Below are 27,348 nucleotides of genomic sequence, written 5' to 3'. Positions count from 1 at the left end.
CAACTGCAGAATACAAGTCATATTAGGAGGCTCTATAGTCTTTTCTAAACCTTCAGGTTTTTCATCCTTGCTTAGAAAAGTGATAAAAATAAACTCAGATGAATTCCTCCAGATTTCAGGGCCCAAACACTGTCCCTTTTCCTTACTTATTTCCAAAAAGAGAAGAAGAAAAGATTTGCAAAATTTATGTAAAAATATATTATATTTTTAAAGAATTATATAAAAATATTATCAAAATAGCAATAGATACTCATCCTTTTAATGTTTCTAAACAATGCATGAAGGTCAGATAGATGGGAGAGTATTGCTGGTCCTAGCACTAACTGAAAGGAGAAAGGATCTCTCAGCAGTAGTGATTCTATCTTAATTTCTTTCTTAATTTCTTTCTTTGTTTATGATTTGTAGCCAAGTGCAGGCTTAAAATTATTTGGAACAGGAGGAAATAAATCCTTTATAGTATTCTCTTCTTTATCATAATTACCTAAATTACCTATTCTTTGTTATTCTATCTAAATATTTGCAATATAACTAGCTATAACGACTCCCCCACCATCCCCCAATAACCTAAATGCAGTAGCTGATGAGGTTAAGAATATATTTCTAAATACGTGTGTTTACATTGTTGCTAACAATTGTCCATTTTGTGTACTGGTATTTTTAGGTAGTCAGGGTAGATGAATTGTTAGTGTAATTCATTACAACAATTATGATACCCCAATTAAATAGCAAATATATATCATAAAGTTAAAAACTTAGATTTATATAGAAAAACCAGTGTATTTTGTGTTTGCCAGGGTTTGGGTTTGTGGTTGTTTGGTTTTTTTTTAAGTTGAAGAATCTTCAATTATACTGGTTTAAGTTTTTGAATTGTATTCTGAAAAAGGAACTATAGAGCAGGACATAGAGCAGACCGTCTGCTCTAAATTAATGTTTTCCAGTGCTTAAGGAAGACTTTATCTTCTAGCCAGAAATCAGAATCTCTAGAGATGGTTTATGTCTTCCACTAGCTTTATTAAAAACCATTCTAAGAAAAAAAGCCATTAGGCAGATATCAAGTTCAACTATGTACAGTATGCAAATCTTTTTTAAGGAAATTTCCCAATGAAAATTAACTTGGTTTTGTTCAGGTTCATAGATTCGTGTCTCATGGCAAAATGTAAGTCTTTGGAAGATAGATAGTGCCTTTTAAAAAGTCATATTATAGCCAAGGTGGGAATGGAGTTAGGAATATAGACAAGCAGTCGATGCTAAATGGCTTACTTCAGCATACTGTCGTAATCCGAGTACTGAGATAATTGTGTGTAGCGATACATCCTTTCCTTTACTGTAATTCTGTGCTTTTGAATTTCTCAGTGCCTGTAGCCTGTTAGTATGGGGTGAAATGTTATGGTGAGAGATTTATGACTGATTTGGCCATTTTTGCTCTTTTTGAGAGGGAAGGTTTTAGTGATCTCCCAATTACTGAAAACACAAACATGCAAGAAATGCATCTTAGCCTTTCAATTTTGCTACTATTTATTCACAGCATAGAGTGAAAAAATTAATACATACATTGAAGCATAATTTCTTCTGCTTTATTGTGCATGTCAGTACCAGCTGTATTGCAGGAAGCCGAAAGCAAGACTTAACTGCTGTCATATTTGTTTTATAAACTCTGATGATACATTTCTTATTAGAATGTGTCAAAAATCCGGTAAAGGTGTGTTACCTATTAATTTTCCTTAACATTATTTTTTTATTGTGCATTATACATAACTACAAAAAGAGAATGTCATCCATCTAATGTAATATCTATAAAACTCAAATAGTCTCTTCCGTAAGATAAATTCATATATCACTGTGAGAGTTTCATAAGGGATCCCATCAAGAAATTTTGAATACAATTTGAAATTGTTTAGTGGTTATTCTGAATACCAAAGTTTTGTTTGCTCTAATTTGTATTTTGCCATTTTTATTTCACACACACTTTCAAACGATGTATTTTCAATTAAAAAAAAAAAACCAAATAAGGACTTTGATATGGCAAGACTATATGTAGCTAAAATATTAAATTGGAAATTACAGATGCACTTGGCAAATCTTTCTTTGGGATAAGTTTGAATATAGGATGGTCACCTGGCACTTGTATTTACAGGAGTAACTTGCTAAATAATACAACCAAGTGAGGAAGATGTCATTTTAAATCATATCTGATTTACATTTTTATTTATTTATATTTATTAACACTATTATTTCTATTTTGTCTTAATTTACTAAAAATAATGAATTTAATTCTGGAATACATTAAAAAAGTCCTACTCTGTACTGGTGTGTGCCAAAATTATACCTGTGGATTTTTAAAGTCACAGCTCTCTGAAATTTCAGTTCAGGAATATTATTCAAATTCTACTCTCCACTGGATTCTTTTTATTAGTTTCACCCTCTTAATTTATGCAATTTGCTCAAAAATATGTGCTGATATTTAGTATTTTATGTGTTACAACATTGAACTTGACTGCAGTTCCTTGAGTATGTCCAGCTAAGTTGTCCATGCTTCTAAGTAAACATATAGTAACAATGGCTACTGATCATAAATAATTATTTGTAACATGCTCATTACTTTCATCTGCCCTTTTTATTTAAATTCCCATTTTCATGTTCTGTCTTGGGTGAAGATTGTTTACTGTCTGTTGTCTGTTGAAATTTTTCATCATATAGGCAAAATGCAGGATGGGAATATGGAGAACAGCCAGAACAAAGGTAATCTTCTTTCATATTAAGGAGGTTGTGGATTTTATTTTTAACATGTAGTTAAATTCTTTTAAAAAATAAAATTAAAATTTGTGATTTGTGCCTGTGTGTGAAAATGGCCCTATTGTTCAAACAGAATGTTAAAAAACCCCAAACAGCCAAACCCAGCAAAAAAACCTACCAAAGAGATTGTAACTTTACAGAATTTTGATATATCAGATATTCTTCAGGACAGGAGAAGATTGGTATTTCTAATAAGCCATTTATAGATGATACTTTCATGTCACAAAGCTTATTTGAATTCATTTTTCTTGTGCAAGTTATGTATGCTGTGTATTGTTAGTGAATTTCCAACCCTATTTTTGATATGTCTTGTCATCTTTGGTGTTTAATGGCATTGTAAGGACATGTTTTCTTTTGCAGGGAGAAGGTAAAGCAATAACAAAAGGAAACTTTAAAGCCAAGAGGTTATTTAGCAATGTAAAAGTGTATTATAAGGATAAACGACAGGAAGAGTAAGAATCTTAGGAGTTTCTTATTTAATGTACAATCTTAGGAAGAAATTGAAATAATTGTTCTGCTTTCTCTGAAGCAAAAGTCATGGTTCCCTTTTTATTACATGAGACACAGCTATCTTGATTTCTTTAGGTTATGCCAAATAAGTAAATTAAACTATAACTTTCTCTTCTCAGATAATACTAAAGATTGCAAGGGTAATGGATCAGAAACTGAGTAGATAAACTTAGTGGTTAATGGTACAAAACTATTAAATAAAACGATATTAAATGAATAAGTTTTAAGGTTAGATAGGTGAATTAGATTTCCAGGTCAAATAAGCATGGTTTTGTACAATCTTTTCATGAATGTCAAAGCAAAGCTGTTTCATCTCATTCTATTTAATTTACTTATGTCTGTGTGCAATACAAAACAGACACATACACATATATAAACTGGAATGTCATTGCTTTTAAAAGACACGTCTTTCTCTTTGATACTAAAATAAAGTGTCCTTATATTAGCAGTAGCATTCTTTCAAGAAAGATGGTTTAGCCTTTAAATTATGTGTGCTTTTGACGGGAGAATGATAGTATCACCATCGGACCTGATGGTTAAGTTACTTGAACACTGAAATGCTAAGGAAACTTTTAAAGTCTGGTATTATCTAGAATAGTGGTTTGCAAAGTGTGGTCCACTGGTCACTGAGGCGCCCATGCAGTCAAGAGAAGTGGCGCATGGATCATCTGTGGAACCACATTACCTTTAACATGTTTTCATTAAAAATATGATTATAAGGGTGCGTTGTAATCTGAGACATACCAAAATTTAGAGAAATACAGACTGTCTATTTGCCGAAGCATTTGGGAACTGCTATTCTAGGAAGTCCTACAGTACTGAGGTACTGTTACTTGCCAAGTAATTTGCAAGACATTAAGTGATATATATGTGTATAACACAGAATGTCATTGGTGGTTTAAAAATAAATAAATAAATAAGTAAAAATCAATGTTTTTTGCGGTACTTGAATGGCACAGTACATACCCCCATATGGATGGAGTGCACATGGGTATGCTTGTTCACTTGTGCCCCTGCAGAACCCCACTGGGTCTCATAGGGGTGTCTGTCTGCCATGGAAGTGTAATTCTGCACAGTTACAATTATCTGTGTTGCAATCAGCCCCTGCAATGGGAGTTGCTGATTGAATTCAGTAAGTATCAACACTAAGGTAAAAAGAGTGAAGAACCCTTTTGGAGTAACAGTTTTGTTCTGCATTATTAGCCAAGCAGCAGGATGGGGCTGCTGCCATGGAGATGCAGCCGCTGAAGAGTGCAGAAGGGGGAGAGGGAGATGACAAAGACAAGAAGAAATCCAACATGCACAAGAAAGAAAAATCTGTTCTTCAGGGAAAGCTGACCAAGCTGGCAGTCCAGATAGGCAAAGCAGGTATGACTGGGGAACTGACCGCATAGCAGTGTGTTACACTAGCCACAAACGGTTTTAAAGCAAGTTATTCCTAAAAGGTATAGGCCTTTTGTACTGCAATATTTAGAAATAGGTCATCATAGTACTGTTCTAAGGATAGTATGTGGTATTGTATGTCTTTTATTCTTCTAAAACTTACCTTTGACTGTCAAGTAACTGGAAGCTTTGGGCAACTTGGATTGTAATGAGTATTTGAATCGAAATGTAGCTTTTCTCATAGTCAATATTCCCAAGTGCAGTAATTACATATTTCATTTCCTCTCCCCTTAGAACTTCTGAGTACACAATTTCAGAACCTCTAATATAATCTCAAAATATCACTCACACACTATTTCCCTCTTATGGATTCTGAAATCATTCTGTTCTCTCTTAATATCTGTGTTCCTGCCTTCTACCCAAATATGACACATCTGTTGACTCTTGTTTCCAGTACCATCTGGTCCCTACTGTTATAAGTAGCACTTCTCCAACATGTAGGTAGAAAGCGAAAATCTTTCATAATGACATAATGTTCATGGTATTAAAGAAACCTTGATCTCTATCCAGACCTTGGCTGAGGCCCTGCAACAGACTTCTTATTTTGCCTCGGTTCAATCTCCTTTATCCTTCTTTACCAGTTTGATTTTTTTTCTCCTGCTATTCCTTCTCATTCCTTTTTAAGTTCATTACACTTAGTTGATCACATAACCCCATGATGCCACTTCTATCTCTTTGCCTGAACAGTGCATGACTTGGAATCTATGGTTATCATGTCTTTAATATCCAATTTCATGCTTTGCCCAGTTTCATATTCCTCAAGCTTCTCTGCTTTGTTGCTAGTTGTACAACAATACGCATTGATATAAAAACACTTCATTTCTCATCATCATTAATTTCTTAGATTAAGTACCTTTCTACATTGCCTTCTGATTATTACTCTCTTTGGTATTTCGGCAGGCATGTGAATATCACTTTTAAAGTAATTGTATAGGGATTTCTAACCATAATGTGGCAAGTAATATGAATTAAATTAATTAATCATTGCCTCATTGGGTTTTTCTTTGTCATTGGGCAATCTATGGGGACGTCTTGCATTGTCATGAGTATTTGCCTGTACAATATTTTAATGGATTTTCCTTTATCCTCTGGCATTTAGCAATCTCCCCGACTCATCTGTTTCCTGTCAACCTTAGCATCCTTCAGCTTACCAATTTTTTTTTTTTTAACTTCGGTCAAGACATGAAATTCACAGCATTCTCCTTCTACTGTATGATCTCGTTAGAGAGAAATTAATTTATTCTGAAATGCAGGCTTAACTGCTTCATAGAGACCTGCCAAAAAGCAGTAATCATAGCAAGGCAAAATAGATGTTCTGATGGAGTTTTTATTTGTATACTCAAATCCAGGAACAAAATTGTGGAGGAGGAGTGCTATCTTAGCAACGTCTGTGTCATTGGGAGAACATATTAAGTCCCCGGGACCTTTTGTGAATTCTGTGAAGTATTTATTAATGTCTCTTTTGCTGTACTGTCAGTGTTGTACCTCTTTTGAGCCTTTTCTCATAAAAATATGTACTGTTTGCATATGTCCTTTTGAAAAGGGAAACCCTGGAAACACTAGTATTTATCACATTTTCAAGAAAAACAGTAAAAAAACTGTTCTGTGGACAATTCTGCAGTATTGCCTCATTGCATGCAGCCACACACATCAGCAGGGCTTTTCTAAAGCAACATAAACTACAGGAGATTCCTTTTCTCAAGCCTCTTAAGATAAGCTTATTTAAAAGAAAAGATGAGTGTTTGAATATGGATAGACTAGTAATTTGTAAAAGGTGGAGGTCAAAAGGACAGATAAATGTTGTACCAGGCAAAGTAACGTACTAAATTGAAAAAAACTTAGCTTAAGCAATAGCAGAACTCCTGTTGAACTAGATTGACTAAGAAGTTTTAAAAGCAGCAGTAAGATGGTGCTTAAAAATTAATGCAGTATGATTCAGCTGTTCTGTAGAATTCAGTGTTTCCTTATTCACTGGAATGTATGGCTGTTGTATTATTGTAAAGTTTTTTCTACATTGTAAAATTTATCATTATCATCATTATTGGTACTGGTGAAAGATGTCATGTAGAATAAGAAAATAATTTCATATGAAATTCAAATGTAGATTTCTAATTGCACATGTTTTTAATTGTGTTTTGTTTTATAGTAATTGATTATTTCTATTTTCAGGTTTGGTGATGTCTGCCATCACTGTAATAATTTTGGTACTCTATTTTGCCATTGACACATTTGTGGTCAACAAGAAGCAGTGGTTGCCTGAGTGCACTCCTGTCTATGTTCAGTATTTTGTTAAATTCTTCATTATTGGTGTTACTGTACTTGTTGTTGCTGTTCCTGAGGGACTTCCACTTGCTGTCACTATTTCTCTGGCCTATTCTGTAAAGGTAAGAAACATTAAAAATAATTATGGGAGAAAAACGCTGTTCAGTTGAGTTTACTAGTGGGTTAGTCTTCAGGTTTTATCAGGATGAAAATTGGCCTGTAAATTAATGTGCTCAAAATATTAATGAGTGTGAAATTTCTTTAAAGTGAAACTTTGCTTTATATTGAGAGTTTTTCTGACAAAAATGCAAATACATATGTATTCTAATACATATCTTTAAAACTATGCAGTGCAAGAATATCAAACAGTGGAAATACCTGCTTAGTTTGCAAGGTTACCAGGAATTTATTGAGCAGAATTTACTATGAGAACAGTCCAGTCTTTTGATACAGAATAACCTTGTCTTCAAATTTTCTTGTGGAATAGTACAAAGTTTTGTCAAGGATTTGAAGTCTTCAGGAACACTTTTCAAAGAAATTAGAGTTTCACTGGAGCTTTCATGTACTTTTCTTAAATGCAGTTGCAGTTCTTTGTAGCCAATGTAAATGATTCTGTTAGGAAATTAAAGAGGATTAAAATCCTGGACTTGTGGATTACTCCATTATCTATCTAGGAGTTATCTCAGATTGTTTCAGCAATTTAGTCAGATGGGCCTTATTTAAACATTCTGAGAATCTTAGATGAAGATTTTGTAAAGTTTATTTCCATTTAGTATGTAAACAATTTAACATATGAACATTAAGAAGCAACAGCTGGATTTGTATGTAGACAAACATCACTATTATTAGGAAAAAAGAGCACATCTCAAGCATGGGATTTTGCTAATAAAGACTTTAGCTGCTTTTTAAATATTTTCATGTTCTTATGTCCTTCATCTAACACATGCAGCATGTACATGTGTATCTATATTTGCAGTATCAAACTGCAATACAGCTTTGTGTACAATTGGTGATATTGTGCCCTATGAATATAAGATATTATCTGACAATAAGGGTCAGGTGACTGGGCACAGCATTTTTTTAATATTGAAAACACAGAAGGAAGGATAACATGTATTTCCAGGATGACTGTGCATATTGTGAAAAATATGCACTGTGTAGTGGAGTAGTCTATAATGGTGGTTTTTTGTGGGTGTGGGTTGCTTGTTTTTGTTTGGTGGAGGGGTTTTTTTTGTTTGTTAGTTTCTTTCTTTCCCCAAATGTATAGTCCCTCTGTGTGCTGCAAGATAACATCCTGGCATTGGAAATAGTATTTTAAAAAAAGTCCAATATTTGCTATAATGATACTGTTTTAAAAATCCTGTTATCTTCAGTTTGTTTAGCTAATCTTTGCTGTTCTAGCTATTCCTTAAAATGTATATATTCTGCAAAAAATGATGGAACTATGTCCGTTTATCAAAGGTGAAATTATTTCAGGGATAGTTACTGCTCGGTTGTCTGTAACTGGGGCTTGGGTTATTGGCCCCAGTCAAACTTCTAGTTTACTAAGCATTACGTTCTCATGAACAAGACCAAATAAATGCTTTTTTGCTTTTTATAACTGATGTTAAAAATCTGTCAAAGCAAACCTTGAAGGTTTTTTATTTTGCCTTTTCTCAGAAAATGATGAAGGATAACAATCTGGTCCGCCACTTAGATGCTTGTGAAACTATGGGTAATGCTACAGCCATCTGCTCCGACAAAACAGGGACGCTAACTACCAACCGGATGACGGTTGTCCAAGCCTACGTTGGTGATGTCCACTACAAAGAGGTCCCTGACCCAGATTCTGTACCCGCCAAAACCCTTGATTTGCTGGTTAATGCAATTGCTATCAACAGTGCTTATACTACAAAAATTCTGGTAAGGAGGCCTTTTCTGTCGATAAAATGAAACATAGCAGAAGAGTTGTAATTTTTTTAAGCAATGTTAATTCCTTATCATCCTGTTGTTGATTATGAAGCATTAAATTCTGTTGAGGTCCTCAAAATGTGAACAGGTGCTGTAAAAACCATATATTTTATGTTTTTCTTTTAAGGGTAGGGATGTACTTATAAGTACAAGACCATTCTACGTTTAAAAAACTCTTGCTGTTATTTTGGGATGGCCCAGTTTTGGTGCAGGTAAATTTGCTAACACAACTAGTTTTCACGGAGACTTCATAGTGTAAAATTATTTTTGCGTGTGTAAGAACTTTCGATTTATTCTCAAATAGGACAAATTGGATTGGTTAAATCAGTGAGCTTAATGATCTTGATTCATTCTGGTTTCAAGTGAATTACAACCAGAAGTATTTTTTTGAGTCTGTAAAGGAGGGCAAAATGGAAATATCCTGTTTGCTTGTGGCATTAGATTCTTCTGTACAGAGCTAATTAAGAGGCTGAAAACTTTTGCAATTCCAATAGATTTGTTCTTTGAAAGGTCAAGCTTAATCTTAATATTGCAGAACAAATACATTCTTTTTAGTTTCCAAATTTATGTATTGTCCTTTTTAGAGCTCTGTGCTGAGCTGTATAATATAGTCTTGCATGCATTTCACGTTTGTTTTAAAAGTAGTCTTTTAAAATACAATCACAGAAAACAATTGGTGAAATACTACTGAGTGCTGGAGTATATATTTCCTTTAATTCTTGCTACGTAAATATCTGGATATTAGTAACAATCAGCACTTGGAAGAAGAATGTTTAGAGAAATCTGATGCAGATATGCGAAGTGTGTTTGTAGCAAAGGCGGTTTTGAAATTAATTTTCCCGAGGCTTGTTTAGCCAGAGTTAGTGTCTGAAGTCGAGCCACAGCTTAGGCATGTTTCAGACAGTCATCTGTGCTGCGATGCACTCCCTCTTCTGTGCTCACTGAAAGCCTGCTGGAAAGGGAAATGTGGGAAGAACCAGCCCTGAGGCAGCTTGAGCCGCTTCCTACGTCAAGAGCGGACAGGGAATCCTACAAACTCTCGATCAGCTCAGAAAGGTGCTGTTAGTTGCCACCTGCCAGCTGAAATCAGCCAGCAATGTGAGTGCCCCGCTTCTGTTGCACTGTAGAGACAAATAGCTCTAGTCAACTGAGGTTGGAGCTAGCCCTTTGGACTTTGAATTGAGATGCTCTGGAAAAGCAGAACTCACTCAGCTGTGCACCAATTTCAGCTGTGAGCATCCAACTAGTGGCAGCAGTTCCCAACCGGATCCTGGATCTTATCCTATCCTTTTCCTATGGTCTGTCCAGGTCGAAATCAATCAGGTTAGCTGAAACGAAAGATGGACCTTCCATTCTCAGGTGGTTCGGTGTAAATGCTGTGTGATAGCTCAGTGTGGATATTTTCTGGTGGTGGCTTTTTTGAATCTAATTTGCATATTTGTAAATTAGCAAGAATATTTTACTATTGCTGGGTAAATCACGCTTTCACAAATCAGTATAACATTTGATTGTTGGGGAGAGGAACATGCATCTTAGTTATTTTAATATTGTTACAGCCTAAGGAAGGTTAGTTACTTCCTTCTGTAGAAAGAGAAATAGACTCAAACTCACCCTCAACACGCAGGCTGGGATTAAGACAAGGTAATAGAGAAAAATTGGGACCAAGGATGATAGGTAGCTATATAAATTTGTGTTTGTATAACTGCTACCGTGGTAATGCTAGTCACCAGCATCAGTCATATGGAGTTTGACTTTGGGAGGGCTTTGGGAGAATGTTACCAATGTTGGCAGAATTTTCCTCATTCCTGAAACAAGGCAGAGGGCAGGCAGGTTGGGTGGTAGTTAAGTCAGGTGTGACTGGCAGAGCAAAACTCAATGTCAGCCGTGCTTCATTTGTTTTATATTTTGCTGTTCATTTTGAATGCCCGAGATCAAACACAGTAACAAAGTGTTTCTGTTCCACACCAGCTTGCCCTCTCTGAATCTCAGAATAGATTTAGGTTTCTGGGTAAGGCATGGGAAGGCATCAGACTTTCTGGAGCGATGCATCTGTAACATTAAGTTTAATGTTCTGTCTTTCTCTTGTGGTAATAGTTTCATTTGACTGAAAAAATTCTGGTCAATAGTAGATCTAAAGTTTCACTTTGGTCTCAATATATATTTGAATTTGTTTTTTTTTTTTTTTTTTTGTTAATCTGGCTTGAGTCCATCGCTGCTTCTTGAAATTAGTTATGTGTGCCTATTAAAAAGAGTCAATACTTCACCACTGCAGTTCTTTTTTAGCTTTGCACAGAGACTGATTCTCTGTAAAATTGATAAATGGGTGAAATCCTCTGGAAATCACCCTTGTGCTGGATGCGTATCAGATAACTACTTGAACTTATCTGTGTAAAATTAATGGTGTTTCTATTATAAATTTATCATAAGATCAAGCCTTGTGGTATGGACCCCATGAGAATTACAACTCCAATATCAGAGGAGTTCATTTTATTCATTGTTTATAACAAGCTTAAGCTAAAGTTTAAGATACAAGGTATTGTTCCATAGCCCTCATTCATTTTAAATCATAAATAAATACAGTAAAAAATACGTAAGGGAGTTGTTTCCAGGATGAAGTATGCAGAATTATTTTTCTAGCTCCTAATACTGAATGCATACTTGTGCACTCAGAGCATATTTAATCAAATTGTGAATATCAGCTCAAACCCAAAGGGCTTATAAGTTTTATGTCACTAAGATTGAATTTTACATACTCTATTTTTAGTTATCTAGTTATGCGTATGCTGTAAATTGCGCTTTGTATGAACTTCTGTTCAGAGTAATCACATATGGGACCATAAAATTAGTCAAGATGCTCTGCTGAATGAGAAATATTCCCTTTTGCATTGTCTTTTGATTAAGGGGCAATTGAACCATTGATAAAAAAATAAAAAGAAAATAATACCACTGCTTGGGATAAAAGATTTGAATTTCCCTGAGAAATTAAACACAAATTATTCCAACTGAACAATAGCATCATTAAATATAGTTCTTTTTAATGCTTTCCAAGGATTAAGTAACTGGGTGAGCTGATTTTGTGTTCCATTAGCTTCAGAGTAACTTTAATGCTGCTTTTATGCCGTTTATGTGAAGCCGTTCTCCAGAAAAGCTTTGTTTTCCAGTATTCATGTTTTGGATAGCTTTCCCACATGGAAATAAAAATGAGAGTTCATACATTTTTGCATGTGAGCTGTGATGAGGATTATAAGGCATCTCTTACTCTGAAAACAAAATTTGCATTTTGGGAATACTTTCATTGCACTTGGAGCAGAAGTACATTGATCTTGAATATCATGGAGCAATAGTGAAATAGAGACTCCAAATACCAAAACTAGTGATTTGAACTCTTCTGTTGAGCTCTTGCTTGCATAAATTCAGTTTTAATTGGAAAAGTATTTGTTCTTCTAATTTCCTGAAAAATGTCGGAGGGCATAGATGACATGCTTGCTGGATGGGTATAATGTGTTCCTGTTAAGAAGAGATCACAATTAGTATTTGAGTGATTTTCAGCACCAGTGGAAAAGACCCAGCTGAACCCGTTATTGTTAGGATCTAACACAGGCACTTCATTTGGTACTTGATAGGTGCCTAGGGAGCAAAAAAGCTACTTATGTCTGTCTTAGGTGAGTATCTGGATCTGCATCAGGAGGACTGTTTTCAGTTCTGATGATCTGGAGTATCATTTACTGCATTTGCATAGTATGTGGCACAATGTAGCGGCATCCTTTAACCAAGGATCTCGAAGGAAAAAAGGCAGAGATGTCACAGAAAAGTGCAAAACATTCACTCCCTTCCACAGCTTCTGCCAACTTAGGAAATGAAGTAAACGTATGTTAGTCTGTATGTTAGTAAATGATAGTCAAGTAATGAATGTGACCTTGTAAAACTTTTGGAACAAAAAGGCTTCTATTGGATAAAACCAAAAGGGGGCAAATGAAGGAAAAAAAAAAAAAAAAGAAAAAAGAAAAAAGAATGTAGACAAGTTTATTGCAGCCAGAATAGAGAAATCAATGTTTCCTGTTTATCATATGGCAGAAGAACACCTGCATATGACACTATAACATCTGTCTAAGGAAACAGTGAAGTTACCAAGGTTGCTGCCAGCACCCAAATTCCAACCACATTCCTACCACAGCCGTAGATGAGGGTCTTCACTATACGCTCCGACAGACCTCTCCTCACAAGGGACAGCTTTGCGGGCCCCAAATAACCCCAGCAGGGAGGAACAGGAATTCCCCACAATCTTCCCTGAGAGGAGTTTTTTCTGGGGGAGAGCGATGGTTACCCTCCGTGGGAGAAACGATGCTGAGGACACAGGCTGGCTGCGGGGGAGCGTGGCGGCACGTAGCAGTAGGATGGAGCCGCAACATGGGCACAGCCATTACAATTTACTAGGAGAGAAAGGAAGGTGTTAATTCACCTTCTTGCTTTGTGTAATTACTTTTTCCTGAATATATAATAAATGACCTTATTAAAATAAGTGGAACAAAATTTCTAACTTCTTTATACTGAAAGCAATTTGAGAGATTTTGGGACAGAATTTTATTGTTAAGAATAAATAGCTCTTTTTACTGACTGTCTGATGTGGAATACTGGAATGAATGCCCTTCATACTTTCTTGGAGAAAAGGGGTGGAGGGAGGCTGGCAGAGCAGGTAAGTAACCCATACTATATGAAAACCGTAAGAAGAAATTACACTCTACAGAAGTGAAATGGTAAAAGTAATGGAAAATAAGATTTTAGCACAACAGTTGCTTCACAGGAGTAGATGAAAATCTACTGTGGATATTGAGAACATGGATGTAGTAGCCAGGTGAAGGGTTCTTTTTATTTGTGAAGAATTTATTTGCATCCAAAAGAAGTACCGCTATCTGGGTTGTCGGGAGACATAATGTTCCTGTCAGAAATGGTCTTTAAAAAGGTATGCAAAGTACAAAATACACTTCTCTCTTGCAGATTTTTATTTTTAAAAGTCAAATTTAAAGACTGGATTTCATTTATCAAATGCTTGAATTAATCTTGTCTATTTTTTATTTTTTTTAATTGAATGAAAAAATTTTCTCAAGAATAATATATGTATGCACACACATATTATTTAGCCAACAGAAATTTACTGTGACTTCCTTTTACCTTTAATAATTTCATCACTTTCAATATAGTAAGGCCTTCTTGAAAACAACTTTAAAATTGTTTTGGGGAGCATGGACATTTTGAATTTTCCTACTGAATTGTTTAGAAACTTGAGAAGTAGTAGGTTGGTTTATGGATTTTTCCATACATTTTACCACATTAATGTATAAAGTTATCAGTGATGGAAAAGAGGATTCAAATGTCATACCTTTTTAACAGTAGTTGCTTGCAGCTCTCTAATTCTTGTCTGACAGAGCATAGACCTTTTCTTTTATTTGTCTATATACATATGTTTATGTCTCTGTGTATTTATATGAAGTCCTGTTTTCAAAAAGGAATGGAAGAACGAGCCCCTAACTGTTTAGGAAAATTATTTATTTCGTTTTTACACAAAGCTTAAAACCCAATAGATCAGGTTATGCCATACCTATCAACAGAAGATCATCAGAATTTATATTTCCTGAGGCAACAGCAAAAGAGCCTGTACTTTATGGTAGCTGTCTGCCAAGGGCAGTCATGCTAAATGAAACTGCAATTGGATGTCACTAGAATTCTCTCCTTTATTCAAAGGAGAACCGTGAGAAAATAGCTTTATCCTCCAAACTACATTTTAGTTATTTTGGTATTTGAAATTGGAAAGATATTTTTACTCTCAGATGTGGTTTTCTTGAAACCTATTCTCAAGCTCTTTGTTTCTTGTGTTAAAATACAGATAAAATTACCATTTGTTTTTACTGTACATGAAGGTTCAGGTCACCTCTTATTATACCCAGATAAGTTCACCCATTGCTGCTAATAATGTTCTAAGTTGAAATAGATACTTTAAAAAAACCCAAGAAACCCCAACAAAAACACATACACAAAAAACGGGGACAGAAATGGGGACAGAAGTGGTAAAAAAAATTAAGGATAGATTGAAGAAACCTTTCGTTTATGATAACATTAAATGACAAGCCAAGTAAATGGCCTGGCCTAAATTCTGTTTTATTCCTTCTGTAGTTCCCTACCATTAACATTAAGCTGCAAATATAACTGGCAGCTCCAGTTGTTGACTTGAAGTCTGTGAAAAAGATCAGTCATTTATCAGACAGACAGTCAAGTTGTCAGTCAGGGTTGACCTGCCTATAAGCAAGCAGGTCAGCTTTGGGGAAGAAGAGACAGTGGAAGGAGGAATGAGAACTCCAGAAAACAGAGTGTCGGAATGAGGGCACATTGAGGGGGAAAAAGGTAAAACTGGAATGTAAGGAGGAAAGACGATTATAACTTGGCAGCAGCAGAGTTTGCACATATTCTTCACAATGTGCTCCCCTTTACGCCTGTGCGGCTTTCCCTGTTTTACTGCACCACGTTTTCTCCACATGGAGTTGCAAGCTTTGTCCACGGGGAGGTTTGCGCTAGTACTTTTGGCACAGAAGGGGTTGAGTGAATTGTGGTGACAATCTGAGCAGAGACCATCCTTCGTAATGTTTTTTTTTACCTCTACTTTCCTTCCTCAGGCAATGCTCAGAAATAAATTCTACCTTTAGCTAATGTGTCAAAATTTCAGTAATTTGTGTTTTAAGGTTGAGAAGGATGGGGAGGAGGAGGAGTAGTGCTGTTTGACAGCCATTATATGTAAGGATGGATCTGTGGAAGGTTTTTATCCTTACATAACAATATTGGAAATCCATAAACAGTGAGAAGCATATCTGGGATGAATTTTTGCAACTTAGCCCATGTAATGACACTGGACTGGCTTGTGGTCGGTGTCATCTGGCTTTGGACGAGGGAGGCAAGAGGAAGGAGCAACAGGCTTGAATCATCTTTCTGCACTGTCACTGTGGAATGCATGTGGAGGGCAAACCCCTCTACTTCTAGTGTACTTAAAGCCACCCAGAAAATGTCACAGAAAAATGTACCGAGAGGAGAATCCTCAGCTGACAGATTGATGAACTGGTGTAGGAATTCAAACGTACTAATTTTTTTCACTGTCTGAAAAAGAACAAGTGCATTTGTATGAACTCATGAAGCTCTGGTCCAGGTTTTCCAGTTTGCGTTTTGCAATCTTAGGGGTACAGTAAGTTACTAAATATACAATACAAGGAGAAACACAGAGGAAAATCTGCTTTGTAGAAAGTCAATGCTTGATTTTCAAGGTGGAATCTTCCAACTCAGTAGGGTTGGATTTAGGTCAGTAAGGCTGTCTTGTGTGAGTCAAGTAACTTGAGTACTGTAAGTCTTCTGTTGGCTGCTTTCAGCACATTGGTTTGGTAACGGAAATTTGTGAAAATTGTATATGCTCTTGTATTTGAAGTGCTCAGGTGATGGTAATAAAATGTGGTCTGAAGCATTTCTGAATCTCCAGGTAAATGGTGCATTTGAGCCATTTAAAATTAAAAAAATATTTGTTTTGATGGAAATTGGATTGAACTGATTCCTAAAAATCTGTATATTTTGTAAGAGTTTTTACTTCATAGGCAAAATTATTACCATTAAAGGTAAATTTGTATCTTTATATCATTTTTCATATTTTGTTCCCAGTGTTACACAACTGTATAATGTAGGTATACATTATAGATGGGGCCAGACAATGCAGGCCAAAGTATCTTACTATATATAAGCAAGACAACAATCATCACAAAAAAAATCCCCAACAATATTTTCTTTAAAACTTTCTCATGAAATCCTTGGTAAGCATTTTCTCCAAATAAGCTAGGCATGAAAAAAACAACCTATAGTGTGCATATTATTTACTGTGTAAATAATAATTATTAGAGATAATAGATCACGTAGTTAATTGTCTCTGCTTCTAGGAATGGTAATTAGCAGAGAGTAATGATCTTCACAGATCACTTGCCATTGAAGTTTTATATAATCAGAGGTACAAATATAGCTTTTCTCACTAAATTAGCTACTGAGTTAATAATCGAAATAACTGTGTTTAGAAAAGACTACTTCAACGTGTAAAGCATTGGACACGTCATCCCAGTCATGCGCTTTCTGCTGTTGGGGTCCAGGGCCTTTGTCTTACTAGCAAAAAGCTTTTTTTTTAATAAAGTCTCCTTTTTTCAGCATTGTAAGTGAGGAGTAGAATGGAATCAGCTGCCCAGAAAGCTTCTCAGCAGTTGGCTGTGGGATGGATTTACCTAAGCGAAGAGGGATTAGGGAGCAGAGATCAGAGCAGGGCTGTCCTGTAAATCTGCTATTGACATTGTTAAACTCTCTGGAAGGTTGCGTGTTTTCATTAGTGACCAGGTTGTCAGAGGCAAGGCAGGTTCCCCCACAATATGGCAGAAATATCACAGCAGAGAAGGTGAGATAAATGTGCTCAGAGCGAGCTAGTACTTTCACTGAAGTTCTCATTATACAATAAACTGTAATTGTAAATGAACTTGGCAACAGGAGGACTGTAGCTCCTGACAACTCTTTTCCTTAGTTCCTAGTCTCCTGTCAAAGAAAGGGGTGGCCGTCCTGTCTCGGCAACAAATGAATGTAGGAAGAGAAGATGGATAAATAAAATAATCCTGCACTGTAGAATGTAGCATGACAAATTATTGCCATGCTAGCTAAGAGTTTATGATCGAGTTAAATTGTATTTCTTTATTTTCTTTCTTCATGTGACAGAAGACAAGGCAATAAAAACCTCCTTCATACTGGCCTTCTTTGCCTTCACAGTTTGGTAACTGCAGATTCCATTTATTCCTGTTGGAATAAAAAATCACTGCAAGATTATAAACAGGACTGACAGTCACTTGGAAGCTTTTTGATACTATAATATAATTTACCACATTAGCTTTTTTTTTTCCCACTTGCGTGTATGAAGATGAGTAAATTAGATTTTTAACTTGCTATGATGCAACAAATGTTTTTCCTATTACCTTGCATAGCATTTTCTTTTATGTTACTTATCTTACTTTCGTGCTTTTATTTTCCACTCATCTTGCACTGGCATAAGATGATTCACTTGTAGGGATAACTGCCAGCTGTTTCCAGATACACTTGTTGATGAATGCAGGCTTTAAAAGTCAGCATTTCCTGCAAGGTATTCCAAAGTGTTTTCATCTAGATATATTAATGTTGCTTATTGTTGTCTAATCATTTTTAGGAGCAATTTTTTTAAAAATAAAATATGTTGGCACAATGAATGTTTTTAATATGTATTTATTTTCGTGCATGTGATACCGTACTGTTACCACACTTTGAAGCTGATTGATATGCTGGTTAGAATTTAGTGTTAACACTTTGTAGGGGATAATATTAGGGAGCATGTTTTCCTGATGGGAGCTTTTGTTTTTACATGAGTGGGTGTAAACCATTTACTTCGGGCACATCTGTTTTAATGTAGGTTTTCTTTGTGTTCTCTATCATCAGGAACAGGAGGATAATAATTTCAAATGCGATAATTTAATACCAATTTTATAGAAAATGATAGTGGTTTTTATAATCAAACAAAGATACACAGGCTTATTAGAAAAAAATGCAGTGGGTGAATCACCTCATAATGAAATATGACATTAATTTTCTTTCAGATATATGTTACATAAATATATAATATATATTATATATTATATAGTTTTTAGTAAGTTTTCTTTTTACTCTCAGAACTCCAATGTGGTTTATTCCTCTGGGGAAAAAAAACCCAAAACCAACAACCCAAAAAACCCTCAACTGGTACAATGCCTGAAATATAACAGATCAGCAATAAAGTATATGACAGAAAACATCCTGCCGATTTCAGAACAATAAATGCACAGGACTTACTTTACAGACTTGAAAAAGACTTTAAATTGACTTGGCATTACTATTCTTTGTGAATGAAATTGCACTTAATAAGATTTATTATATTTCTGTTAATGTAAGCAAAATATTATTTTTTTTCTTTTTTAGCTGAGTCACAGATAGTCCTAGAAAGTTGGTATTAAATATACAGTAAGCAAAAACCTGTGCTTCGAATTCTAGTTCCTGCTTTCTTCTGCAGGTAGCCCCCACTACTAATTTTTCTTTCAAGCCTCCAGTTTTCTCTTCTTACATGTGAAGCTCTTGGCTCCTCTGGATTCCAGTCAATCATATTACTGTGTTATTTACAAGTGAGTCTGGAAGGTGTCCAAAAATGATGGCCTTTCTGCTTTTAGAGATGGTGCCAGATAAGACAGAAAAATCTCTAGAATGGATGGGGTTCTGAAGAGCTGTAACCACAGGTCCTGAGCAGACTGCAAGGGGCACTGACTTCTCAAAGGCATATGACTTTGATGGGTCTGATTTCTCAGGGGCATATGACTTTGATGGACAGAAGGCATCTGTTAGACAAAATCCTTTTCCCAGCCGGAGTCTAGCAGAGGAAACGGAAAGTTTTCAAAGGAAAGGTTACTAGAGTATTTGAACGTAGTCAAAACTATACCGTTCCTTAGCATCACTGAAGAAATGACAGACCTGTTTTGGCAGACACCTTGCATGGAAAAATTAAGCTTCTAGAGGGAAGTTTTAAAAATTTAGACCAACTTTAATAAGTACTACTACAAACATGTCTCACACATGCAAGTGCAAACACACAGAGCAAAGAATCTGGCTGGCTACTGACAGGTCCTTAAGGAGAAACCGGGACATCTCATGCATCTGAAATTATTAATGAGTGTTGGGCAGTAGATGTAGCTCATTGTGCATAGCACTGAATGAAAGTATTGAGCATGTTAAAAAGTTCCACTGAGTATTTCTTATGCTATTGTTATTTTTCTGTGGTTTCTACTTATTCAAGTGAGCAGAGAATTACGTTACCTTACACTTCCCTTCACCCCAAAGAAGGGTTGACAGGGCTCAATGCTGGTTTGCTAGGGGCTATAGGTTTGGAAAAGATGAGACAAGTTTTTCTGGGAGAATTTTCCTATAAAGGACAGGATGTTCAACTTCTCCATCGTTCCTGTCCTGTTTCCTTCTGAATGAATAATCAGATAAAAATTGGCTGCAGTCTCACAGTCTGCTATTCTGCCCAGCAAAGGCATCGTTCTTAGCATCCTGACAAGGAGAGGGACTGGCCAGAGGACTGAATTTATAATGCATCCAAACATTACCCCACCAATCATGCAAAAAAATTCCTCTGAGAAAATATTAGATAAGCATTGCTGCAGCATATTATATACACTTGAGCTCATGCATTTGCCTCCCAAAAAACCAACCCCTAACTAACCAAAACCAATTTAAAAATAATTTCAGCTGATAAGAGCTATATAGATTTAGAGAGGAGTACATTTTATATGGTAAGTGAAATAGCTGCTGTTAGTGTTTTTAGACTAATTCAGAAAAGGATGCCTGAAGAACCATTTTCCTTACTCTGGAAATGAGTATTATTAACAGAGAAGATCTATTATTATTATTATGGGCTATAATCAGTAGCTTAAGTCAACTGAAAGAACTTCCTTTTACGTTTCATGTGGCTAGATTTGCTTTGCACTTGCTAAATTTAGCTCCTTAAACTGTACGAATTGTTTGTAATTGTGCTGCAACCAGAAAGGCAGTGACTATTAAGACAGATTTTTGCTTTGGTTTGGTCTTTCTAGAAATTTAGTTTTCCTATCTGGGATATATTTAGTAGAAAAACAGAAAATCCAAAGTATTGGTAAGTTTTGTGCAAATGAGACTGTATACACAGATCAGCTACCCGTAAATACTATTTCTTTTGTTGAAATTCAGGCTTTTGATATGCATATGAAAAGGGCATGCATTTTCTGTTATTTAATGTGTTGATTTCATTCTTGCACAATATGAACATTATCACAGTATATATTTTTCAGATAGTGGCACTGGGGTTTTTTTTGGTGGGGTTTTCTGTGTTGTGTGGTATTTTATTTTCCAATTCGTCAGCCTAAAAAGATTATTTAATGTCTACAGTGCACTACAAGCTTTCTAGCTCTGCTTACTAAAAAGCATAGAGAAGGTAATGCAAATTAAAATGAGAGTTGGTATATTTAGATAACATGGAATAGATGGTGTGCGTTTCACAACTTTGTGGCTGAAATTCATGTACAGTGGCCAGTAGAAAGCATGCATGAAATGCACTTCAGACTACTAGTGGAGGTGTGTGGTGGGTTGACCCTGGCTGGACACCAGATGCCCCCCAAAGCCGTTCTATCACTCCCCCCCTCCTCAGCTGGACAGGGGAAAGAAAATATAACAAAGTGCTTGTGGGTCAAGATAAGGACAGGAGAGATCACTCACCAATTACCATCATGGGCAAAACAGACTCAGCTTGGGGAAAATTAACTCAATTTATTACCAATCAACCAGAGCGGGGTAATGAGAAATAAAACCAGATCTCAGAACACCTTCCTCCACCCCTCCCTTCTTCCCGGGTACAACTTCACTCCCAGATTCTCTACCTACCCCCCCAGCGGCGCAGAGGGATGGGGAATGGGGTTTATGGTCAGTTCATCACACGTTGTCTGTGCTGTTCCTTCCTCCTCAGGGGCAGGACTCCTCACACTCTTCCCTGCTCCAGCGTGGGGTCCCTCCCATGGGAGACAGTTCTCCATGAACTTCTCCAACGTGGGTCCCTCCCACGGGCTGCAGTTCTTCACGAACTGCTCCAGCGTGGGTCCCTTCCACTGCGTGCAGTCCTTCAGGAGCACACTGCTCCGGCGTGGGTCCCCCACGGGGTCACAAGTCCTGCCAGAAAACCTGCTCTAGCATGGGGTCTTCTCTCCACGGGGCCACAGGTCCTGCGAGGAGCCTCCTCCAGCGTGGGTTTCCCACGGGGTCACAGCCTCCTTCGGGCATCCCCCTGCTCCGGCGTGGGGTCCTCCCTGGGCTGCAGGTGGAGATCTGCTCCACCGTGGACCTCCCTGGGCCGTAGGGGGACAGCCTGCCTCACCATGGTCTTCATCACCACGGGCTGCAGGGGAATCTCTGCTCCGGCGCCTGGAGCATCTCCTCCCCTCCTTCTGCACTGACCTGGGGCTCTGCAGGGTTGTTTCTCTTACATGTTCTCACTCCTCTTTCCAGCTGTACTTTCTGTGTGTCCCAGCAACTTTTTTCGCTTCTTAAAAATGTTATCACAGCGGCATTACCACTATCACTGATGGGCTCGGCCTTGGCCAGCAGTGGGTCCATCTTGGAGCCGGCTGGCATTGGTTCTGTTGGACACAGGGGAAGCTTCCAGCAGCTTCTCACAGAAGCCACCCCTGTAGCCCCCCCCCGCTACCAAAACCTTGCCACACAAACCCAATACAAGGTGTTTTTAAAAAATGTAATTCATTTTGATTAAGAGAGTTAACTAGTTAATTAAAAGTGAGGAAGATCATGTAACTGCAATTTTGATGATGGCATGTTCAGAAACAGTGAATAAGGTTTTCATAGGCAGCCTTGGTGAGAGAAACTCTTGAGATGTTAGGGAGAAAACTGTTGATAGATTACTAAAGCATGTATCTGAGTGCCTCAAAGGACATTTTTCAATTGTACAGTTGCTAGTTAAATCATTGCTATAACTAAAGAAAATGTATCTCTATTTCCTCAAAACTGAAAGATGAAAGATGAGGTTTCAGCCCCCAAACAGATGCATTGATGCTTTTAATGCTGGCAAAAACCCACATAAATCCCTGGAAATACACTTTTTAAACTGCAGATGTTGCCTTGAAACTGTATTTTCACTACCTGATCGGCTCAACATTATGGTTTGTTTCCTGTCTCTGTTTTCTCTGTCTGCAACACTCATGAAGCCAGTCTAATATCAGCATGCAGTAAAGCCTCAGTTTAATAGAACTAAAACAAGGTAGCAGATGTTTGGGTTGTCATTATGGAGGTACCAATTACAATTCTGCAATTAAGTGCAATTTCTCTTTTGCACTTAAAGAAGAATGTTCAGCTCGTTTGTTGTTCATGAAAATATAGCAAACATTTGCCAAATAGGTGGATCAAATGATCATAAATTTATAAAATTTATTAATCTGTACTTAATCAATTTTGTTTAGAAATGGCACATCTGTCACTGGTCTGTGTTCTAACGATATAGGTAATAGGGGAGAAACATGCTCTTGCTTCTTTCTTCATAGCTAGCTTGAACTGAAACCTTGTACTTAGACTATATTTAAAGTAAATTGGTTGTTAATTAAAGTTAGTTAATAACAATTGCTGTGTCTAATTATCTTGATTATATAGGTTACTTGTCAACAGATCTTGTCGCACTTAAACAAAGCTGGAATGGCACTAGTATAAATCTAACTGCCAGTTCCCTGTGAATGTGACTGTATAAAAGGACAAGAGTGGCGATTTTTAGTGTCCAAAATGGAAATGGAATACATAATTTTCAAAATGTGAGATCCAGATTGTCATTAAATGACGTGTTTTAAGGGAACATATGAGTGGTTTTGATCAGTAACAATAGGAAAGTCCCTACATACAGATGAATAACATCTTATAGTATAATAAATATACCAAGACTCTTCTGGGGAAAATGTGGAGAAAAATCTGTGTCTGTAAAATTCACTTTACATCATCTGGAAACACTAAGGCTTGGAGTATCCTAATCATAACAATGATTAATCAATAGTGTCATAACAAGGCAGAGTTCATTCTTTGTGCAGTGATGTGGTGTATTAATGTACCTCTGTTTAAATTCAGTCGTGAATTGTTGTCATTTGGAATTGAGAGATTTTTAAAAACTATTTTTATTTTTTAAATTAAAAGACATCCAACCTTCTATTTTAATTATTTTGATCTTGAAGTGTAGACTATTTATTACAAAAGGAAAAAGTTCAAGTTAGAGAACCAAAAATGGTTTAGGAGAAGGAAAGGAGTAACTCATGTGGCACATCTTTTGATTACAGAGTTGCTAATGAACGGTAATGTATAAATACAACATACATGTCAGTGTTTGGTTCCTTAGAATAAGTATTCAGTTACATGTGAAGGACTTTATGAAAACTCATTATTAATTTTAAAAAGTTATAATTTAACATTTTCATAATTTGAAATCAGAAATCCTTGCTCTGGGCCCAATTAAATTAATTACATAGATAAATGTAGTTAAATTTAGCTTTGTAAACTACCTCAAATATTGCTTCTACTATAGCTATCCCACTTTTTCTCTGGTTGTGAAGCTGAAGGAAATAGCAATTTTTGTTCTAATTATTTCTAAGAAGTTCTTTGTATCTAGGAGTAATATTCTCATGCGAATAGTGCAAATTGCTCATGTGTCAACATTTTGCATGTCTGAAAATTTATGCACAGACAATATAAATGTTTTTTCTGTATTTTTAACTTGCATCCTCTGTTCTTGAGAGTGAATTGAAAAACTGATGAAGTATGGACTAGAAAAGTGGACGGGGAGGTAGGCTGAAACCTGGCAGAACTGCTGGTCCAGGGGGTTGTGATAAAAATGTCCAGCTGGAAGCTGATCACTAATGGCGTATCCCAGTGATCAATAAGGGGGGCCAATACTGTTTCACGTCATTAATGATCTGGATGATGGGCCTGAGTGCCCGACATGCAAGTTGGAGGTTGCAAAAATGGGGGCTGTTCAGCCTGGAGAAGAGAAGGCTTAGGGGAACGTTATCAATGTGTATAAATACCTGATGGGAAGGAGTAAAGAAGATGGAGCCAGACTCTTCTCAGTGGTGCCCAGTGAAAGGCAAAAAGGAAACGAGAGCAAATTGAAACACAGGAAATCCCAGTTAAACATAAACCATGTTTTACTATGAGGGTGGTCAAACATTGGCACAGGTTGCCTAGAGAGGTTGTGGAGTCTTTTTCCTTGGAGGTACGCACAACCCAACCGGGGACAGCCCTGAGCGACCTGCTCTGGTTGAACCTGCTTCAGCAGGGGCACTGGCCTTAGAGGGTCTCCCAAGAGAGGGAGGCTGGTGCCTGCCAGCCTCAACTACTCTAATTCTGTGAAAAACGTCTACAGGATTGACATATCCATCTTCACTGAGAAGAAATGATTTTCAAGTTTGCGGAAGTATTTTTTTTGCCTTATCCTTTTTTTATTCAAATGAATCAAAGGTGAATTTGTCCTACAAACTAGAAGGGTAATTTAATTATTTGCTATCAAAATTAAGGGCAAAGTATTACCTCTCTGAATGTAAAAATAGGTAACAGTCAATGAGAGAGGGAACAGAGACTGTCACACCAGCCTTTCGGTCTGTTCTTCATGCATGATTTCGTTCTTTCATAATCACTCTTGGGGGAATTTATGGATAGCATCATTTTTTCCTTGTTACTGCTATGTGAGCTGAAACAAGCATGAGTCCATATTCACTGAGCCACATCACTGCTGCTCTCTTAACTTTGCCACGTTGATAGGAAATGTCACACTGATACATTACATAATTACAACTGGCCCCTTTTTATATGATTATTGCCTTGCTATTATTTGAGGCAACAAGAGATGTTGAAATACACTGTTTTTATATAATGTTATATCTGACTAAACTTGCATCCATCTCAAGCGCTAGCAATGAGAATTACATGGTACCACAGCATTGCATTAATTAAATAGATTGTCACATCATTTTCAGGCCTGTCTTCAGATAATAGAAAAAAAAATTAAATAATTATCCTCCTAAAAATTAAATAATGATCCTGCATCAGAGCTAATCTGATGCAGGAAGCCTGAATTTGAATATCCTCCAACTGCTGTGGTAGATCTAATTGCGCCAGTTATGTACCTACATAATTCCATTGTTCTGGCTACTGTGCAAATATATTGTTTCTTACACCCGATACAGTAATGAGTCAAAAAATCCTGTTACCAGTTTCCCGGGAAGTTTGAGCAGATCTGATAGTTAAATGGTTGTTAAATAACAAGGTAGGGCCCTGTGCTGGGGAGCAGTGCCAAATGACAGTGCTGTCACTTGTCTGAAGAACCTGCTTCGTGCAGCACATGTCTGATCAGTGACAGAGAAGTCGTTTAAACTGCTTTATTGCTACTCGTTTCTTGCGGAGACAGCGTAACTGAGCTCAGCAGGATGTCCTGGTCAATCTCTAACCATGAGACATATGAAGGTTATCTTACGGCTTTAACAATTTGAACTGCCAGTGAGTTGGGGTCCTGACTTAGGCTTGACATGCAATATAAATGTACTTTGAGACTACAATTTTCCTATAGCATAGAGGTCTAAATGATGTGAGACTGCTGCCTGCATTCAACATGTAGTAATTAAGGGGCTGTGCAGTAGCTGGGTCGGTGAGAAGGCAGCCTCACTAGTCAGTAGTATCAAGTAACAACTTACAAATGTATAACTTTACTATTAAAAAATGTGTTTGTTTACATTTCTTATTTTAGTCTTCAGATTTTAAATCTCTTGTGAGCGCTGAAATACGTTTCAAGTGCTTTCATTTTAGGTTGTCTAGATCTGGAATGCTTATCAGGCTGGCTAACAAATCAGTGCCTGTCAGTCAGGATTTCAAATAAATTGCCTTGATTTTGATAGGCTTTTGATGGTGGCTGCTGGCGCCTAGAGTAAATAGTGAGAACTTGAGGTGACTTATTTAGTGCACATTTTCCCAAGAAATGGAGCTGCTGTGGATATTAGGGGTTTGTGGATAATGGGAAGCAAAAGGAATTAGCTGTTGTATCCCCTTTTCCAGTCTTTTCAGAATAGAAATATGGGACACATCAATACAGGGCAGCACTGGTGAAATTTCAGATATTTATTTATTTATGTGATCCATTTATTATTTCCCCCTCTACATTCTCCTTTGTTTTAGTCCTGTTTTATGCTAGGGAATACTGATGATGTGCTTGATTACCAATACACATCTGTGTAAACCCATTTTTTTCTCTTATTCCTGTTCCTCCCACTGATTTTGAATTCAAACACTCCATGTCTTCCGGTCTGTGATAGAGATGTGTGTGTCTAAAACACATAGGGGTGCTTCAAGAAAAAGGGAGAGACTTGGTAATAAAGAGGGAATTTACTAAAAACAATTTCCCTTCTCCCATCACCTTCTGTTTGACTCTTCCTATCTGATTCTTTTTCCTCCAAAACATGCTGTTGATAATCCCCGGGCCCAAAATATATGCCATCATTAGAGGTGAATGACTTCTTTTTTCCCACAGGTCTGCTCTCTGTCAGAAACTCTTCACAGTCAATTTTCTTGTTTAAGCCTATAACTTTTTTTATTTTAGATTAGCTGTATTAGCATGACTCAAAACATATTAAACGCCACCCTACAATGTATTTCTGGCTTCTGTGCAGCACTGTGTAACACCATTATGTACCGTGTGAAACACAAATCCTATTATATTTAGAA

At 36.7% G+C, this 27,348-nt stretch overlaps 1 protein-coding gene across 25 annotated transcripts in view; it reads left to right on the top strand.

The window, feature by feature from the left end:
• Positions 1–27,348, top strand: part of ATP2B2 (ATPase plasma membrane Ca2+ transporting 2) — a 441,356-nt gene that overhangs the window by 348,020 nt on the left and 65,988 nt on the right. For 23 of the 25 annotated variants that reach the window (XR_003920764.2, XM_029996153.2, XM_029996154.2 and 20 more), the window contains 4 exons: positions 2,698–2,739; positions 4,507–4,671; positions 6,916–7,130; positions 8,668–8,910. Coding sequence is in view for 24 of the 25 variants with exons in the window: in XM_029996153.2 (XP_029852013.1) it covers positions 2,698–2,739; positions 4,507–4,671; positions 6,916–7,130; positions 8,668–8,910 (665 nt within the window). In the remaining variant the exon portion in view is untranslated. The remainder of the gene's footprint in view (positions 1–2,697; positions 2,740–4,506; positions 4,672–6,915; positions 7,131–8,667; positions 8,911–27,348) is intronic. The other 2 variants (XM_041118871.1, XM_029996176.2) reach the window with 1 other exon arrangement.

The sequence above is a fragment of the Aquila chrysaetos genome, chromosome 20 (assembly GCF_900496995.4).
Source record: "Aquila chrysaetos chrysaetos chromosome 20, bAquChr1.4, whole genome shotgun sequence".
Taxonomy (NCBI): domain Eukaryota; kingdom Metazoa; phylum Chordata; class Aves; order Accipitriformes; family Accipitridae; genus Aquila; species Aquila chrysaetos.
Note: the sequence above shows the minus strand (reverse complement) of the source record. Positions and strands in the feature narration are given on the sequence as shown.